Source organism: Passer domesticus, unplaced genomic scaffold, assembly GCF_036417665.1.
Source record: "Passer domesticus isolate bPasDom1 unplaced genomic scaffold, bPasDom1.hap1 HAP1_SCAFFOLD_85, whole genome shotgun sequence".
NCBI classification, from domain to species: domain Eukaryota; kingdom Metazoa; phylum Chordata; class Aves; order Passeriformes; family Passeridae; genus Passer; species Passer domesticus.
The window spans coordinates 203,531-222,756 of NW_026990182.1; the positions used below are offsets into that span (position 1 = coordinate 203,531).

The 19,226-nt window shown below is 45.3% G+C and overlaps 1 protein-coding gene across 1 annotated transcript; it reads left to right on the top strand.

The window, feature by feature from the left end:
- Positions 1 to 3,833: 3,833 nt before the first annotated feature.
- LOC135293198 (RNA polymerase II elongation factor ELL2-like) lies at positions 3,834 to 14,480 on the top strand. The gene is made up of 10 exons (XM_064407185.1): positions 3,834 to 3,882; positions 5,247 to 5,313; positions 6,606 to 6,850; positions 8,710 to 8,834; positions 9,220 to 9,310; positions 9,682 to 10,003; positions 11,770 to 11,836; positions 13,328 to 13,499; positions 13,949 to 13,993; positions 14,133 to 14,480. Exons 3-10 carry the CDS (start codon positions 6,671 to 6,673, stop codon positions 14,229 to 14,231), a joined length of 1,101 nt encoding a protein of 366 aa, XP_064263255.1. The 5' UTR covers positions 3,834 to 3,882; positions 5,247 to 5,313; positions 6,606 to 6,670; the 3' UTR covers positions 14,232 to 14,480.
- Positions 14,481 to 19,226: the final 4,746 nt, after the last annotated feature.

Sequence of the window (19,226 nt, forward strand, 5' to 3'; positions counted from 1 at the left end):
CAGCAATGGAAAAAGAACACAGACGGTAATAACAGCACTAAAAGGAGAGTGTACCAGAGGCAAACGAGTCCCACGTGATCGTTCTCCACACAGAACTTGGCACAGCCCGTGACTTACAGCACACAGGTGGAGGAAGAACAAACCCTTCCATTTGTCCCTGCCACGTGGCAGGTGGTATCCAGTTACCCCAAGGTCCTGGCCATGCTCCTCCGAGCTGCTGCAAAGATCACCCTCCTGGCTGGATCCAGGACACAGGATCCTTCCTGCGGGTCCTGGCTCTTGCTCTGGGTGACAGACCCCCACGGCATCTGCCCTGGCAAAAGGGACTTGAGGACAACCTCTCACTTATTGACATCAACCCCTCTGCCCCCGCCCCAGCTCCCTTTTTGCCTCCAGAAAACTTTGAACAGAAGTAGCACTTAAGTACAGTTCTGCACATCCTGAAGTGGCAGGAAGGTGACCCACATGTCGCTGTAGGCACATGTGCAGCAAGGACAAAGAAAGTGTTTGAGGGGCTGGCTCTCAAGGCATTCACTCATGCAATAGGAGCCCTGTTTCTGAGAGGCACAGCCAAGAGTGGAGCAGTCAGGTGTGGAGAACAGGGGATCTCCTGAGCCAGGGAAACCCTGGGGGAGCAGAGAGACGCAGACACCGGGCAGACCCCAAGTGACACCTGCTGCTGGGGCACAGGCACCGCGGGGACACGCACACTTTGGGGTGAGCTTGCTGTGCTTTACTGGAGTATGCAGCACACAGGCATTCTGTTTCTCAGAAATCATTAAATATGTATAAATTGCTTGAGTCTGCACAGTTAGTTTCTGAGGGTCTGCTGGGGATCTTTAGAGACCCTGGGTGTTCACTGAGCTTTTGGACTTTTGTTGACCTTTCATTGTGGTCTTCCATATAGTAGTCATTTTCATCTTGATTATCTGAGCTGCAGAATGTGTTCTTGAGGAAACTGTCTTGCTCTGGCTTGGCTTGGGACATAGAGGGTTTCAGAGCTTTCAGAGTTCCACTACCCTCTCCTTCCTCCTAAGCTATTTGCAACAATCCCTCACACAGATCCTTTTGAGATTTGTCTTGGAAGTCTCACTTCTAAAACTAATTTTCTTTTCTAGGACAATAATATTTGTTATTATAAATATTTGCAAAACATCTCCTGAAAGCTGAAATACAATGAATTATCACACACAAAAAAATGCAAACAGCAACAATTCCAGCACTGGTTAGAAATAGTTCTGTAAGCCTTTAAAGGTCTGGTAGCCATGAGGAAAGCCAGTCCCACCTAGAGTAGGGACTTCTAGTCTTCTCCCATTCTTACATTCCTTTTTCTGATTGATGATATGCCAGATTGCTGGATATCAAATCAACCAGCATTCTTGTAACAAATCCAGCAATTTGTAACCTTTACTCAGGGTTCAAGGCAGTAGCTGCCTTTAGCACCACATCTTTTGTTCCAGGAGTACCACCTGTTACTTTAAGGTTCTGTTCAGGGATAACCAGTGACCTCCTTTTTGTGCTGAACCAGACATAACCATTTGCAGCACATAAACTGTCACTTTTCTTTCCCATTTATTTTCAAGTATATTCTATCAATAAGGACCATGGTGGTTCCTGCTCTGAGGTGCATTGACCATGCCTTGAGTACATAGTTCAGTTATTTTTTGAGAAATACGCCCAAAATACCACAGGGTTCCTTCCTTCGTTCCCATTCTTTGAGCTAAATATGGGGCTACTGTGCAGGGCAAAGGCACTCATGGATGAACAGTGCAAAGGGTTCTGTCAAATCTGGTAACTCCAGAGCAGGGGTTGTCATCAAAAACATTTAAAAGATATGGAAAGGCTGTTGGACATTCGAGTCCAGTGTAACAGCCTCCATGGATTCCTTTCATGGTTCCTACAAAGGCTTTTCCAACAGTCCATAACTGGGGCTCCATAATCAACACAAACCAGTCATTCCCAAAAAAGCACACAGTTCTTTTACAGATCTGGGCTCTGGTGTTTGACAAATTGCTTCCTCCCTTTGTGTCCCCAGACTACACTGTCCTTGTGAGTGTGGCAGCCAGGAGATGAGACATGGGTAGATATAGACATGGACTTCAAAACTAACACAAGATATGATTGAAAATGAGCTTTGGATGGTAATATTCAACACATTTTAAACAACATGCTTTATTACTTCTCCCTGTAATTCCTGGACAACTTATGGCTGGCACTTATTTTTGGTGCCAGCTGACTGAAATCTGGAATAATCCTGGGTATGGGGGAAATGACAACAAAACCATCATAAATTGAATATAAAATGTTTTTCTACATGTGTCAATAACTTCAATGACCACTTGCAGTCAGCACAAATGTCAGCCTAGAATTTTGTTCAGGGCCAGCACTGGCCTTTCCATGTCAGCTCCTCCTGCAGAGGCTGTGGGGGCCTGGGCATGCTGCTGGCTTGTTTCCTTTTAGGAGACTGGGATGAGGAAAGGTTGGGGGATTTTGTCAAAGAGATGATGTTTGAGTGACCGTGTACGTGCTGGAAGCCTCACAGACTGACGGGCCCACGACAGGAGCGCCCAGTGCTGGGAGGGCTGCACCTTGCTGCCCTGGTGAGAGGTGTTAAGCTGCTCCTTCGCCTCCGAGAGAGCCAAGTGCAGCACTTTAGTGCAGAAACCCTTCACTAGGCCTGGTTTGCACAGCTGCAGCACCTGGGGTTGGTGGAGTGCCCCTTTCTGCACTTGGAAATGGGCTGAGTCAGTCATGGGCCAGGGCAGGGCATTCCCCACCTGGGCCCATTGTGAATTCCCTCTGCCCCGACTGTGACGCGTCCCGCTCCTCAGTGACATCCCGCCCAGCCTGGAACATGGAACTCCCCGTTTCCAAGGACACGTGGCCATTGTCACCGGCACACGGCAGGACCGCTCAGACCCTTCGGTGGCTGCAGCCGGAGCGGAGGTGTCAGAGCAACAGCGAGTGTTGTTCCAGCTTTGGTGGTTCCAGCACTCGTTGTTCAAGAGGCCGATCCACACACTGAGTGGAGGTAATTATTTACAGTTCTGGGCAGAAAGGGGAGACTTAGGGGCAAATTCACAAAGCCAGCACCACAAGAACCAGAGTGTGTTAGTATTTATACAATTGAGCAAAGAAAGGAATTAGTGTTCATTGATTGAAAGTCTCCTAGTTCTCTTCATAATTAGTATTGTGTCTGCTGTTGGATAATTTCCTCTCACTTCTCATGCCCAATAGTCTTCATGCTCAGTCTCCCCCTTATTCACAGTGAGAGGTTTCTGGAGTGGGTGGCCATGGTCTGCCCCTGCTGGAATGGCCTTTTACCCTGTCACAGCTGATTCAGCACAATTGCTGTGTTGGCTTTATCAGTTTGTTCCTTTTCTCGGGGGTTCTGCCAAATGTCCTTGTGTCCATAAATCCTGCATTCTTTGTGTCCACCATCAGAGGTGCATCCTTCCTCCCAAGCCTTGCTAACCTCTCCTGTGTCTGAGGTCACTGAAGGCTGTCAAGCCCTGCACCTCACCAAGGCAATTGAGCCAACAAGTAACCTGCCTTTCAAAGGCCGGGCCATCCCTTTGAGCTTGGTGGCTGCTTCTTGTTTCATGGAGGTGATCTCCCTTCTTCTTGATGAGCCTTGAAAGCCACCAAGGCCAAACATCCAGGAACACATTTTGCTAAGAAGGATTTTGCATTTTGCAGACTTTGCAGCAGGATCAGTGTCTGTGGCAGCGGGAGCAGCCGAGGCAGAGCGGGATGGCGGAGCTGCGGGCCTGGGCAGGATCCAGTGTGTTCCGCAGGGCCCCAGCGCGCGCTGCGTCCCGCAGGGTGCTCAGCAGCACTGCCGTGCCCGTCAGGGTGACCCAGAGGCCCCAGGACCAAGAGGTGAGGGGCAGCTGTGGGGCTCTGCGGGCTGGCAGCGGGTGGGGGCTTGGCCATGGTGTTGGTGTCAGGTGCTGCTGAGCCCGCGGGACCTGTTGGGCAGGGCTGGGGCCCCACTGCTGCTCCAGGGCCCCTTGGAGGCAGCTGCCCGGGTGGGAGCCACTCACAGGGATGACCCGCAGGAGGTGCCAGTGGAAGTGGGAGGATCTCTGATGGATGTGGCACTCAGGGATGACACTGAGGAGGTGCCAGTGAAAGTCACATGTTCTCCATGCTGGACACTTGGGAAATTCATGCCTGGGCATGGCTCTTGGCCACAATGCATGGATTTCTCATTGTTCCACGCTTGTACTGCACTCACCAAACATGTCAGGGTAAAGGAAATTCTCTAACAGTATTTTCTAGTATTAGGAGGAGGTATTAGTATATTCCCAGCTGTGATGGCTAGTGGAGAGCTCCAGCCACATGCACATCATTTTCAATGCTTTTCCACTTATTGATACAGTTTTCGCAAACATAGAAATTAACTTTCATTGGCTCTTAATTTCAGTTCCACTAAATAATATTCTATTTGGTTTGATGTCTCCTTTCCCATGCTAATTAGTCCACATTTTTCAGTCCATTTATCATACATTTTAGATTTTATCTCAGCCAATTGTGCCTTCAGAATGAAGCAGTTGGATGGCAGCAGTTGTTTTTGTTAAAAAATGTACTTAGGCTGAAAAAGATTTTACAGATTTTTAAACTCCACTGGAATGTGACACAATTTGTACTAAATGATTAGATCAGCCAAGTAACCCCAATTTTGGTATATCTGTCTTACCAAGGAGAAACTGTTTCCACTTCACATCTATCCAAAATTGCATCTAGAGCTGAGGAAAAGAGAAAGGGTTTTCATGCCTCTTGAGAGTCGAAATTCACCTTACGCAGATGAAATTCTTCTTGGAGCTGACTCCAGAATGTACTTCCATAGTGCCAAATAAATTCCAGTGTCGGGTCCTGCCCCGAATTCTTAATCTTTTTGTGAACCACTCTCACCTGGATTGTTAGCTGAGCACTGACCAGTTCAATTGTACTCAGGCACTTGATTTAAAGGGAAGCCTGTGCCTATAAATTCCAGCAATTGGGAAAGGATGACTTGCTGCTTGAAGGCTTGGCCGCATTAGAGGCTAAGTGAGGGTCGCTCTCTCAGGGCGCTTTTGTAGCTGGCTGCTTTCAGAGGGAGAACTGTGTCAAAGCAGCCCTTTTGAGTGATGGAACAGCAAACCTTTGCAAGTGCAGCTCTTGTTTAAAATGAAGGGCCTAGTTAATCAGCAGTGATGGAGAATAGGCTGAAGATTTTACAGAAAATTTCTTCTTCCTTTTAGCCAAATGCCAGCGAGGTGTCACACAATGGAAGTGTGCAGGATGTCAAATTGTATAACCCACTTGGAGGTATGATTGCCTTTCATATCTTGCTCAATGTCTGTAAGATTTTCAACTTGGCAATTCATTTTTGCAGCATATTCTTGGGACAGGGGATCTCTTGTGTTCAGAGCTCTCAGCTGGAGGTGGTTTGGCCTCAGGTCAGCCTTGCAGTGTCTTGTCAGTGCATTCAGGCACTGGTTTGTTTTCCCCTGAGAAACCTGCCAGTCCTTCCTTGTTCCCATACTGCTTGATGGGCTGGAATTTGAAGCATGGATGTCATGGTTTGGACCCACTCCGTGTACCTAATTTCACTGCCTTGGTAGCCAATGTTTTGGTTTTGCAGTACCTAGACACTGCCATTATCCATTAAATTTAATTGGAAATGGAAAGAAAATGACCTTGAGGAAGTCACGCAGAGAATTTCATAAGGTCAATATGGAAAACTCTGCTTGATTTAATTTGTTGTCTTGGTCATTAATAAGTCAGTGTTGTCATATTACTGTGTTGGGTTCTTTTCAAGGAAATTGGAAGGAAGGCATTGATGTCACCTTCCCAGTGGATTCCATCACTCCCCACAAAGCACAATGTGCTTAGGGGCTGCCATTTGTTGTTAACCTGTTCTGAGTGCTGTTTCCCCAAGGAGCCTGGCTCCAGGCAGACACCAGGTGCACATTCCCCTTGCAGGCACTCCGTGGTGCTGCCTGCAGCAGTGAGCTGAGCCAGGTACAGCCAGCTGCCCTGAGAAAAACAGGCTCTCACCTGGCTGTGGCTGTGGTCACCTGCCTGCAGGGACATCCCTGCCCCTGCAAGCGCAGCTCTTGCTCTGCCTTAGCCTAGTGCAGAGCATTTTAACGCAGCACCATGGTGATATAACACTAAACTTCTGAATTTCTCATCCAGGACATGCTGTTTCACATGTGACTGAAGATTTGTGTTATTCTTGGTTGTGGTCTACGTAAATCCTAAGGGAATATTTAACATTCAGTAGCTGGGTTTGAAGGCTGGCAGTAGTGAGTCAATTGTGGAACTTGGGGCCACTTCTGCTTTGGGCTGGCACAGAGAATCTCAGGTGGGACATGTCTGATTGCTGGTAGGGTACAGGGTGCCTTTGCAATATGATCCATTCAGTACCAGTTTGGGACTGGGCTTTGTCACAGAATCAGTGAATATGCTGAGTTGAAACGGAATCACTGAAGGATATTCAAGATCAGCTCTGTCCCCTGGAATATCCATCATCATTTAAAATCAACTTTTTTGCCTTCTCCCAGCTTCCCATTTGACACTTCTTTTTCTTTTTTCCTTTCCTTTGGGAAAACAAGAAGATGTGAGAAGAGCCAAAGCAAATGCTTCATGTCCTGCCCCTGGGAAAAGGAGAACAAAGCCCATGAAGCCTGCAGAGAGTGAACAGAATCCTTGCAGTGCTGTTTATCACCGGCCCTTCAGGGACAGGGTGATTCATTTACTTGCTCTGAGGACTTACAAGAAGCCAGAGTTACTTGCTCGCTTGCAGAGAGATGGAGTCATGCAAAAGGACAAGGGCACCCTTGGGAAGATCCTTCAGCAGGTGAGATTGTGGAGTTGATGTCAGCAATTTTTCCACCACACTAAGGTTTTGTTCCTAATTGTCACTTGTTCCTCCACTGTTTCAATTAGATAGTAATGAGCAAGTTAGGAAATGCTCCCTGTTAAGTTTTTCCATCAAGTTCATCCAGAGGTCTCAAGCTGCAAGTCCATGTGACAAAAAGAAAGCAAACTTCAAACCTTTTGGGAATTGTTGTTTTGCTAGAATAGCTGGTAATGAGTAACACTTTGTAATGTTGCTGCTTCTCATGCCTTATTCCTTCCCCTGTCTTTTCCATGCATTGTTTAGCTGCTTCATGGAGTAACTTCACAGGGGTTCCTTGACTGGGGGAAATGGTTTGTCATGGCACTTAAAAGTTCCTGGGATAAGTTGCAGAGCAGAGAAATTCAGGACCTGCAGAGGCCAGTATTTCATTTGAATAGAGTTGGTGGCCCATCAAGGGCACTTGGCTTCTGCTGGGATCTGTGGGGATTGCCTTCCAGGAAATATTGTTCCAGACAAATCCTCCATGATAGAGGTGGTAGCCAAACTTTGAGCAGAGGCTTTCTTTGCTGTCACGTGGATTAAATCTCCATCTTTTGGAGATTTGAAAGTCTTTTGGAACCTAATCAAGGGAGGAAAACTCAACATGGCTACACTTTCAGTTGATCCCACAGTGACTTTTAAGAACTCATTTCCTGAACCTGTGAAGTTTGTTGCTAGCTTGCCCAGGGCAGTGGCAGGGTTTTTTCACCCTGAAGACATTCACAATATTATGAGAGCCATGTTCTGCCATCTCAGCTGAAGTAGTCCATTTAGATTTCAAGTTGATTATAAATTTTCAAGGCCCAGCCCCTTAGAAGGTAAAGGATGAAAACATTTTCTCCTATTCCATTGCAATGTTTGAGGAGAGTGCCTTGGAGGCAATGTGCTGGATGAGGTGTGAACTGCCTCAGGGTCTGCATTCTGAAAGTGCTGTGTGAGCAGCCCTGCACCCTGAAATGCTGTGCTCAGGCTTTTGTGGACATCAGAGCAAGTGGGGGTTTATGTGGTATAAATCTCAAATGGGCAGTGTGAGCTTGCTGAGATCTGGTACACACACACTTGCCTCCCTTCCAACACAACCTGAATTCTGCTTCTAGGAAGTGAATCCCTGATTCTGGGTATCTTTGTTACTTTTACATTTTTTACATCTGTGCAGAAATGTACATCAACACAGACCCGTATTATAAATGCCTACCATGTTTTCAAGGAGAAAAGTCAAAGTTGTGACAGATGGTGGCAGTGTATTAGATGAGTTATTCAGCGTGTTGCAGAGATCAGATTGATGGAGACTTTCCAATGGGCTTTTCTGTTGAACTCTGAGCAGGTGTCAGGTGATGAAGGCTGAACCAGCACCTTTGATATCAGTGCTCTTGAGGTTTGACTCCATCATTTTACCTTTATAAGTAGACTTTGTATTTGTCTTGAGGAAGGTATGAACCACATTTCTTTTCAAAGGAATCATCAAAGGCATGTGCACGGCCTTCTCATGGCAGGATTTTGCTGGAATGAGCCCAGGCCCTGCCACATGAAGAGGGACTCTGGGCCCGACCCCCTCTCCTTACACATTGTGGCACTAAATGTTGTTTTCAAAGGAACACTTGCTGGATATGAATGGAGATACTTGGTTGTTTCCAATTGGTGAAACATTAATACGGCTTAGAACTCATGTGGCAGGGGAATAATTCAGCTCTGTGCAAAAAGACATTGTTGAGTTCAAATTGAGTGCTCAAAAACAGCTGTTCAGCAACAATCATATTTCTGTAGTTTGCACAGAGCAGCGATAATGAAGACTTGTTTTCCGAAATGTCTGCCCATAGGTAGCCAAGTGGAATCCAAAGGAGAATTCCTTCAGTCTGAAGGAACATCTATTTCACACCCTTCAGACTGATTGGCCTGGCTACACTGACATAGACAGAGAGAATTTGAAGCTAATACTTTCTGGGTAAGTTCAGTCTTTGGGAGAAAAGGGAAAAAAAGGATCTGGAAATGAAGCCAAGATTCTTAGAATATGCTGAGGTAGCAGGGACCTGCCAGGATCCTGGTCCTGCACAGGACACCACAAGAATCACACCCTGTGCACAAGAGAGTTGTCCAAACACTTCTGGAAGCCTTTCTGCAGTGACCACTGGCCTGGGGAGCTTGTTGCAGTGCTCGAGCACCCTCTGGGCCATGAATGTTTTCATGATATCCTGCCTAAAGCTCCCTGAACTCAGCTTCATGCTGTTTCCTTGAGTCCTGACACTGAAGGTCTGTTTTCCTTGCATGGAAAGAACTATGACAGTTGATACTTAGGCTTTTTAACATGAACTATTGGATCATCCATACAGAAAATCATCTCCATCTCAGAACACCACTAACACCAGCCAAGTGACATCTTCGGGACCTTCTGAGAGAGACACTCCAGCAAGACCTGCTCAGGTATTTTGTGCATTTTTAACCTTCTGGACTGTATGGTAAATTTTAGCAGACTTGCTGGTGGTGTAAAAGCTGTGAATGTGCAGGACCTTCCCTTTTTGGGAAGCTTTGATGGAGCTCCTGAATGGGAGTGTCTTTCTCTCAAAGCATTTTAGCTCCAGACTTGAAGTAGGACTTGCTAAGTGCTAAGATGAGAAAGGAGCGATGAGATAGAGCCTATTTACTTGCAGTACTTGCTGGTTGAAATGCTCTTTTTAATTAAGAAAGATGTGTTTTCAACCTTGGCCAGTTCAGAAATGCTGCCTTTTCAGAATGGGAGCAAAAGCTGACCCTGCTCCTAGGTTGATGAATGAATTATGTTGTTATTGTTGCAGAAACGGCCTCTGGCTTCCGACTTGACCAGTCCTGTGACGAGCAAGAAGAGGAGAATTGGTCACCAGCCCAGTCATGTCCAGGCAGCAGCTGGTGGCCACTTTTCTTCCTTCCTTTTGCCTTCCACATCTCTTTATTCTTTGGACATGTCTCCAAGAGTTGTCTCCGTTTCCCCCTGCACCCATATAGTACAACAAACGGAGAAATTTCATCTTTCTACCATCCCAGCACCTGCCAGGGAGGAAAAGGAGATCCCCAATTCAAATGGGAAAACAAATGAACTGGGGAGGCTGAAGCAGTTGCAGCCCTTGGATTTCGATGAAGGTATTAATGAGCTGGTTTCCCTGACTCCTGTGTGGATAACTGTGGTGTAAAATTAGGTTATTAAGTGAAGATTAATAACCCAAATTAAGGTGCAAGTGCCACCGTTTTCCACAGTCAACAGTAAAAATATTATTGAACAGGAAATGCAAAACTAGGCAGATAGAAAGAAATAAGAGAAGACAGGCAGGGTGAGGGGAAGAGAGAGACATTCAGAGGAAGATATCATCCCCACATGGGCCCTCTGTCATCCAGCCAGTCCTTCCTCACCCTTTGTCTTCTCGGTGGTGGGGGTTCCCAAGTCTCTCTGGAGGTACCAACTTTCTACTGTCCAAGACTGGGATATCCACAGGGTGGTCACAGCTGTCCCCACGTCTTGGGCTAGAAGCCATGGAAGCAGTGATTTTCCATAGTCTCGGCAGTTTATAGAAACATGTCGGTCAAATCTCAGTGATTCCAGGGTTGTTCATTGAAGTCAACACTTTCATGGAAATACCAAAAGCTGCAAAAGCTACAAAAACCTATAAAACCTGGGCTGTGGTTTCCTGGAGATCTACTTTGAACTAGGCTGTGAATTCTTCTTTATGCCAGCTCCAGAATTTCTTTCTTCAAAAGCAGTGGAAGTGGTACAGACTGACAACAGTGCTGAAAAGCTAAACATAAAGGCATAAAGAACACTTGATTTCTGATGACAGGAACACAGGCAGTAGGGCAGAGTTCAGTTGTTTGTTAAATCTGTGGCTTGTCTTTTTTGGATGTTGACCTTGCAAGTTCCAAGTTGGGTTTAGCCTGGAGGCAGGTTTAGAGTGTGCAGATGCCTCTTGCAAGTGCTGGTGTGCTTGTAGAGACAGGTGCTTTGAGATGGTCTTCCCACATTTCTTCTGGACATGCACACGGTACCTGCAAACCTTGGGATGCCTTTGGAAGGATTTCTGCTTGAATCCATAAATACATGAGCAGCTTTTATCAGGAGGCAGTAACAAAATTCTGCCCAGGTGGTGAAGGAAAAATCTGTTTTGTGTTTCAAGTTGGGGCTCAGGCTGAAGCTTTTGTGTGCACTGAGTCATGAGAGCAAATGCACTTTTGGAAATGAAATGCTCACAGCAAAGCCAAGTTGTATTGAACATGCTCTGACTATTGGTATTTCTGTCACTTTTATTGCCACTTCTACACTTCCTTTTATACTTCTGCTATACCATGTAATAGTTTGAACACTAAAATCAACAAAAGCAAGTGGAATGGGACGCAAACAGCTCTTTCCTCAAGATTTAAAGCTCAGGTGGCCTAAAGATTGGCAAGAATGGCTGAGTTTGAACAAGATTACTTTGGGCCTCTGGAATTGGCAGGGAAGTGGGAATAAAAACATGGCATGAGAAGAACTCAGCTTGCTTCTTCATTTCTTGTTAGAACCTTGATGTTGGTCTCTCTCAAGCTGTTGTCTTTTGTGAAGCTGCATCTGTTGCTGCAAGAATTGAATGGCTCTACAGATGACACCTCATGCTTTATATTTGAGAAAATATATAGCTGGGGCTAACACTGTGGGAATGCACAACCTATAGGATAAAGTGGCCATTCCCTCTTTCTAAACCCCAGGACAGGCTACTGTGGAGAAGAACGTGTGTGCCCTATTAATAAATGTTGTTGCTTCTTCTGAACAATTTATTGTGAAAAGAAAGCACTGAAGAACTTTTTCAAGACTGTCCAATGGGGATCTTTTGGCCTTTTAATGATCTCCTGATGAAGAGTGTCAAAATTCTGCTTTTCTGCAGGAGCAAGAACAGATCCTTCCATTGCCTCCACATGCTCTGCAACAAGCAACCAAGCAGACTACTTGAGGTGAGTCAAATAGCAATTCACTCTTGCCACTCTCAGTGGGGTGCAGTGTCCATCTCTTTGCTGTGCTGAAAGGATGAGTTTGAGCAGGCTTTGTTGGGCCTGCAAGGCTCAGAGCAGAGATGAACACCGAGGTGGGCGAGGCCCGGACGGGCCCTCCCTTCCTGCAGTGCAGCAGCACAGGCTCAGCTGCAGCAGTGCTGCTGCATCCCCTCATGGCATTTGCAGGAGAGGAGGGAGAAGTGTGTGTGTGGTATAAAGCCCTGGAAATTGCTGGCAGCTTGTGTCAGAGCAGTGATGTTGGCAGGGGCAGCCAGGCCTCCTGCAGCTCTGGGGCTCTGGGGCAGCTGCGGCCTTTGGAGCAGGCGCGGCAGGGCCCCGGCTCACATTGCTCCGGGACCTCCCAAATGTGGAAAGGCATCTGTGGTTTTCTTTTCAAAATTATCCTGCTAGTCAGGTGTATCTGACCTGGCATGCATCCTTGGCACAAGTTGTTGTCTGTCCTACTACTGAATTTCAACTTGTTAGCAATTTACTGCTTGTAAATATTATTCTCAGGGTGGTTTGAAGGAATTCATTCTGATGTGGAGGGAGTTTTTGTCATGCAGTAAGAACCAGACCTTCAGGCCCAGAGGAGCAGAAGCATTGGTGTGAGAGTGTTGGCAAGTGGCATCTATTATTCTCATTGCCACTTCATCTTGCATTTGTATCATGAGCTTGATAAACCTCACACCTGCTGATTTGAGGGAGAAGGGAATGAAGAAGGTTTGACTCCCATCAGTGGCTTTAAGCATTAATGAGTTTTGGCCTCCTGAGGAGCTGATGAGCTTTGGGTATTTCTTCTTGTAATTTCTGACTTGTCTAGAGTTTGTTTTTGTGGCTTTGTTTCCTTTTGTGTATTAGAAATGCCTCAGTTCCCAGGTCACTGATGTAACTGCTGTCCACTAGAGGAATCAAATAGTATCATTGACTCTGCTTTACCGTTAGGCATAAAAGAATGTAGCTCAGAAGTTCATTCATCTCCATAAATACATTCCTTTACAAAAATGTTTTGCAGATGAGTTTTCAGAATCATATGTAACTCAATTAAGTTTTTCCTACAGAGGAAGAGATTATAATTTAGTTATGTCTTCTCTTCCTGAAGCTGCTGTGTTTGTTTTTCCTTTGACATTTGAAATGAGGGCACATAATTTCTAAATGTGCTCTACTTGCTCATGAAGAAAACCTCTACAATGTAAGCTATTAGTAACTAGAAATGGGCCACATAGAAATGTGTCAGATTCCCAGAGTTACCTGACTACATTCTCTTGGTGCACATGACCTTGAAAGTAGAAACTGTCAGTCCCAGAGCCACTGACTCAAAGCTTGTGTGTCTGTGTTTGAGATTTCACTGTGCTTGGTGTCAAATTATATGTGTGTTTTATGGGTTAGAAACACACTCAAATGCTCTCTTAGAGTTCACTCAGAGAAAAATGGTCTCATTTTTTCCTTTAGAAAATATGGAGCCATTGTGTCCTTGGAGCAACGCCAGCGCTACAAGGATGACTTCAATGCAGAGTATGAGGAATATCGGAATTTATATTTTAAGATTGACAAGATCATCAAGAAATTCAGACAATTTCAGGAGCAATGGAAGTCTCTGACTCCAGGCTCCAAAGCCCATCAGGTAAAGAAGGATAAAACCATGAAGACTGTGCTTCATCACAGCAGTGTTTTGGATTCCCTGGAGCTGCTCAGTGAGACAGAGGGAAACTGAGGAATTGGCATATATGCTCAGACACTGCTTGGGCTGGGTCTGATTTTGGCAAGACCTTGTCCAAAAGCCCCTGTTTGAGCTGTCTGTGAAGAAACAGCTGTTTGTGAGAGGTGTCCAAAGCAGAGTCTTAGAGCATGGACTCCTTTTCTTGCCTATTGAGAGGCTTAATTACAGATCTTGGGTGATGCTGGGAGATGGAGATTTGTTTTGCAAACCTCCCAGAAGAGTGGTGGCTCACAGAGAAGAAAATCTCTATAGAGTCAGACTGAGTGTACTTTTAGTGTATTACCAAGGTGTGCATTTTATGGTGCCAGTGAAACATTTTTCATGGTTTGTTTGTTTTTCTTTTTTTCTTGAAGTTGCTGTGTCAGCGCATCCTAGCAGATTATCAGCAGTTACAACAGGTACGTGTGACACCAGACCTGCAAGGCCATGGCAACTGCTGAGTCTGCCTCAGGGCTTTCTTAAAGCAGAGGACATCAGATTCTAAGCTCTGCAGAAGTGTTAGCATGGCCTGATTTTCTTTTGCTTTCTCCTTCACAGGGTAGCCCCAGCTACTCTGAAATGAGGAGCAGGTGCCAGTACCTCCACAAGAAGCTGGCCCATATTCAGAGCTGCATTTCTGAATTTGACCAGCAGTGAGTGGAGTACTGGCACCAGACATCTGTTTCAGCAAGGGAACATCTGTGAACTCAAGATTTTTGATTTGAACGGAAGATTAGGTTTTTTAGGATTTCTGAAATTAGTACAGAAGAGTAGGTTATGTTAGTACTGAGCAGTAGATGATTTCTTATAAATGTAGGATTAGTTCAAAGAATGTAGGAAGTTTAAGTTGAAGTTGAAACATGATTGTATTGAATTTTAACAATAAAGAAATGTCACTATTGGTAATTCCATCTCTCAATGTTGATTGTATCATGTTTGGAGTGGCTTGTTGCTGGTCAATTCTTTTCTTCAAGACTTAGGTTTGTCCATTGAAATAAATTGATCAATAGAGGGTGGAAGCCCACTACCTCTACTATGAAGTTGAGCTCATTTTAAGAAAATATTGCAGTTGGTGGAAATTCTTTATGATAAGTGTAGGGGTGATTTTTGAGCTCCTTGTTAATTCAAACTCTTTGCCAAAGTTGTCAAAGGCTTAGAAGTTTGGACAACCCTGTCCCCAAATGACCTTGTTTTGGAGGGTTGCAGAGGAGTGCACATGGGCTGCTCTAAGCTGTCAGCTGAAGCAGCTCTCAGGACTGCTTGTAAATCATGGCCTCCCCTTGTCAGTGAGCCAGGGAAGATCCAGATCTCTGTAAGAGTTTTCTAAAACACTTGGAGAAATGTTGGAGGCAAGGTACTTCAATGGATTTTAAATGGAAATTCAGTTCAAGTGTCCCTATGGAAATGCTGTCCATTTCTTAGCATTTTTAAGACTAATCTGTCTCAAGCAGCCTTTCTAGAGAGACACAGATCTTGATTCCTGCACAAACCTATGGAGACTTTGAAGACTAGTCCTTTTCCTAAGTTTCCTCCATGTATTCATTCAGCTGATATGGCAGAGGTGTTGCCAGCAAGGCCATAACCTTCTTTAGGGAAAGGACATGAAATTGACTGTGGGAGGATAGTATTTGGGAACACTCAAAGGTGTCTGGGAATGCCCCTTTCTTCCTTGCAGAGCATTCTACAAATTCCTCCATTGTCTCCAAGCCAATGATGTTGAGTCCCTGTACCTGAGAGCCCTTGGGGTGTTTTGTGATTGAACACCTGAGCAGTTGTTGCCCTTCTGTTCTCCTTCAAGCCAAGTTCAAGAAATGTCACCTCCTAAACCCTGAGACTTGGGTCCATTTTTGCCTGGCTCAGGGGGTGCTCCTCCAGCTCTGCAGTGCAGCAGCCCCAGGGACGCTGCCGTGGGGGGCATGGGGTGAACTGTGCTGGGCTGCCTCTCCTGGGCCTGCTGGCTGCTGCTGCTTGACAGAGCGTGCCAGAGTGCTGCTGCCCAGGCTGGGCTGAGACTGAGGACTTTTCATAGTTACCCCTTCATGACATATCTTTCCCTTGATGGGATTTCTTCTAACTCACTCTACACTGCATTAGAAAGTTTTATTTCCATGCTTTAACAAATTGAGGCTTCAAATTCTCATCTATATTCCCTCCCCCATGTCCCTTATGTGTTGGGGCTGTCTTCCCTTGGGGGCAGGTGTATCAATGTACTGATCCCATCCCCTTTTATTGCTGCAGGAGTGCTTAGGAACACTTCAAATCGTTCTTTCCACTTTTCTTTAGGTGGCTTGTTGCTCTGCTTTCTGACATAAGACACAGTTCCCAGGTTGATGAGGATGTGCCTGAATCACCAGGGATGGTCTCAGCAGAGACTTGTGGAAAGATGAGAGCACTTTCCACAAAGATGATAACAAGGGACTGAAATTATGATTTCCTATCATGGGCTCACTTTTTTCTTTAGAAGCCACTGGAATTCTGGACCTCAAGAGAGCAAGGTGAAGCACTGGTGGCCACTTTAGTGAGTTTTCCTGGCCACTTTTACTCATTTCTACTTTTAGACTCTGATTTGTTCTGTCAGCCTTGTTGAAGGGATTGACCTCCATGGACTGAGTAGGTCCCATTTAACTGGAAGTGTTTTGCATAACTTTTGTTCAGTTTCAGCTATGAAATGAGAATCTCTATCTGATGACATTGCAAAAGGAATTCCTAATCTTAGTAGTTTTTCTTTTATTATTACTTGAGTTGATTCTTTAGGGTTTGGTTGGTTTGTTTGTTTGTTGGTTTGGTTTGGGTTTTTTTTAATGACAAGAAAAAGCCTCTGGCCATGCAGAAAATGGGTCTACTAATCTGTGGAAGGATTCATGTCTGGACAAGGCCAGGACACTCTCCTGTGGGAATTGAACAACCTGGCCTGCAGTTTACAGAGTTACTCTGAAGACCATGTACTGTTCCCAGAACGAGACAGGCCATGTACTGTCCTCAAACAGATACATCAAGGAAGAAGGAGCATTGTGCCCAGATGAAACCAAATGCCAAGCACACCGTGGGAACTGCTAATTTGTCACACCTTAGCTAAAGATGTTTATGGTGTGACAGCCAATCAGTAATTAACATGCATGTGTGAATGCAGCTACTGAACCAAGGAGCATTAAGCATTAGTGGCATGAGACAGTGTCTAGAGAAGGATAAATGTGCCAAAGTTGCTTAACAAAGGGGAGCAGCATGTAGCCACATGGGCTGTGAGTGTTGTTCCTCGGCCGACTCTCCGTGGGACCCTCTTCCCTTTGGCGCCTGTGCACAGGGACTCTCTTTGCTGAAATGCAGTTCCCTGAAATGCAGTTCCCCTAAACGCGGAAGACTCTGAGCATCAGGTTCCCAGGCACAGCAGGAATCTATGGATGCACTAATGGAGCACTAACATTCTCAGCCTGCTCTATTTACTTTCCATTTGAATACAGGCTGGTAGAAGGAGAGATCTGGCTTTGATTTCTCCCCAAGTTACCTGTTGCACTTTCAGGTTAGGAGTACATGTAAAAGGCAGCTCTCTCTACCCATGAATATTCCACTAGTGGACTGACATACAGAAACATCCTTTTTCTCTTTGCACCTTCCCAAGTGGTGCCCTAATGAACAGGAGACTTGCAGAAATCACACAGAAAATCACCAAAACTGCTGAAATTAACACTCAATTCCATGAGAAAAGCTTCTGAGAAAATGCTTGAACAGGATCACTGAACTAACTCAAGCTTGGAAGAGAAACATTCCTTATAGCACTGATCAAGGGGAAAGAAAAAGAAATGCTGTAAAAATTCCAAGTGGAAGATAAGGAGAAAGACAGGAAGCAGAGGAAGAACAAGGCCCTGTCAGATGAGCTGTGGAAGGTAACTTTGTGCCCCAGTGCTGTCAGAGGACGTTCCCTGTCATTGGTGCAAGCAGCTGGAGACAGAAATACTGCTCGATTTGGGGGCCACAGTCTTGGTAAGTGCAGAGGTGGTTCAATAACGTGACATGAGGGAGTTCCTCCAGAGCAACTGGGATGCCTGAAAGAAGTGAACAGCTCAGCACAGCCTGGCCCCTCGGCTGCTTTTCCTTCTGACCCTCCTGGGGAGGCTCTGACATTTCCTCTTCCCTGGTGGAAGTGCAGCTGCTGCCAAGGGAAACGTCCCCATACTGACTCAGTGTTCCCTTTGCTTCCCACATGTCCCATCTGCTGTCCCTGTCCAGGAGAGCTGCTCTGCACGGGAGGAGGAGACCGAGGGAGAGCCTGGGAACATGGGGGGCTGCAATCCTTGCTGATCTGGTTCTGTTTATGGATGGGTAGAGTTAGACTTGGATAGTTACAAGTGTAGGGATATTTACATACATTGATTGATATTTGTGTAGGTATCTGTGTATGTATATTGTTATATTGATGCATGTATATTGATGTGTTTACATCTGTAGTTATATTTACATACATGTACATTTGTGGAGCAGTGTAGTTCTATTGCTGGAGTTGTATGGATTTTTTATTGATCCATTGATATTTGTATATTTATAGATATGTTTGTTATGTGTGTATTATATGTCATATATTGAATGAAATACGTAAAAGGTATTTACATTTATATATTGTTATAGATATATATGTATTTATTTTACTTCAATATATATGGAGTTGCATAGTTCTACAATTGTATTTATTTAATTCTGGATCTGAGATTCTTTAGAGAGGGATGTTGATATTCCTGTATTTGTATATGGGCTGTACAGTTGCAGTAATATGTAAAAAATTTAATTGTTAAACTTCAATTCATATTTGTGTGTAGTGAGTTGTAGAGTTGCAATAAACTAATTTTTTAAACTGAAGTTGATATTTGTAGATATTTATAAAGCACAAGTCTCACAAAAAAAACCCTCTAGATTTTAAACTTAAATTGATATTTGCATGTTCATACATTGGCAGCACAAGTGTACCAATTTTTAAAAAAATAATTTTTAAACTTAAGGGTTTTTTGCATATTTGTACATTACTAGTGCAGGTGTAGCTATCTGCAATAAATGCAACGATTCAATTAAAACAAGTGTAGATTTGTGCTACCCAAAGCCAGGAGCAAATGGAAATGCTGCAGGATTGGGCCATGGAAATCCTCGGCCATGCCCAGCACAGGCCCCACCTGCACTCAGGCTGGGCAAGGGCAGCGCAGATTTGGGATGGCAGCAGAGCCACACGTTGGCTCAGAACTCGCTGCCAAGGCCTGCTGAGAAAACTCCGGGACTCCACTGAGAGCAGAACTCCAAGCAGGAGCCACCTGGGGAGGACAAATCCACCCCACATCCCACGGGCAGCTCTTTAGGAAGAGCTCCAAGTGTCCCCCTGAAGCTCATCCCAGAGCCCAGAAGCCAACAGGGATCCTGAGCCAGCTCCGCTGCCTTTGGCAGCACTTGGGCAAATGAGCTGCAGCAAGGGGGAGGCAGCAGTGACTGTGACTGCTGCAGGCTGGGGGTGAAGGAAGGGCCATGGACACAAGTGCTGAGATGCTCCAAAATCCAGAAGGAGGCTGGAGAACCGGGAAGGAACAAGTTCTGACAAGCCCTGAAATGATGGAAGCCCTTTGTGTGAAGTTCCCTGAAGGAACTCCCAGGGACATGGATGCTCTAATAAGTAGTACC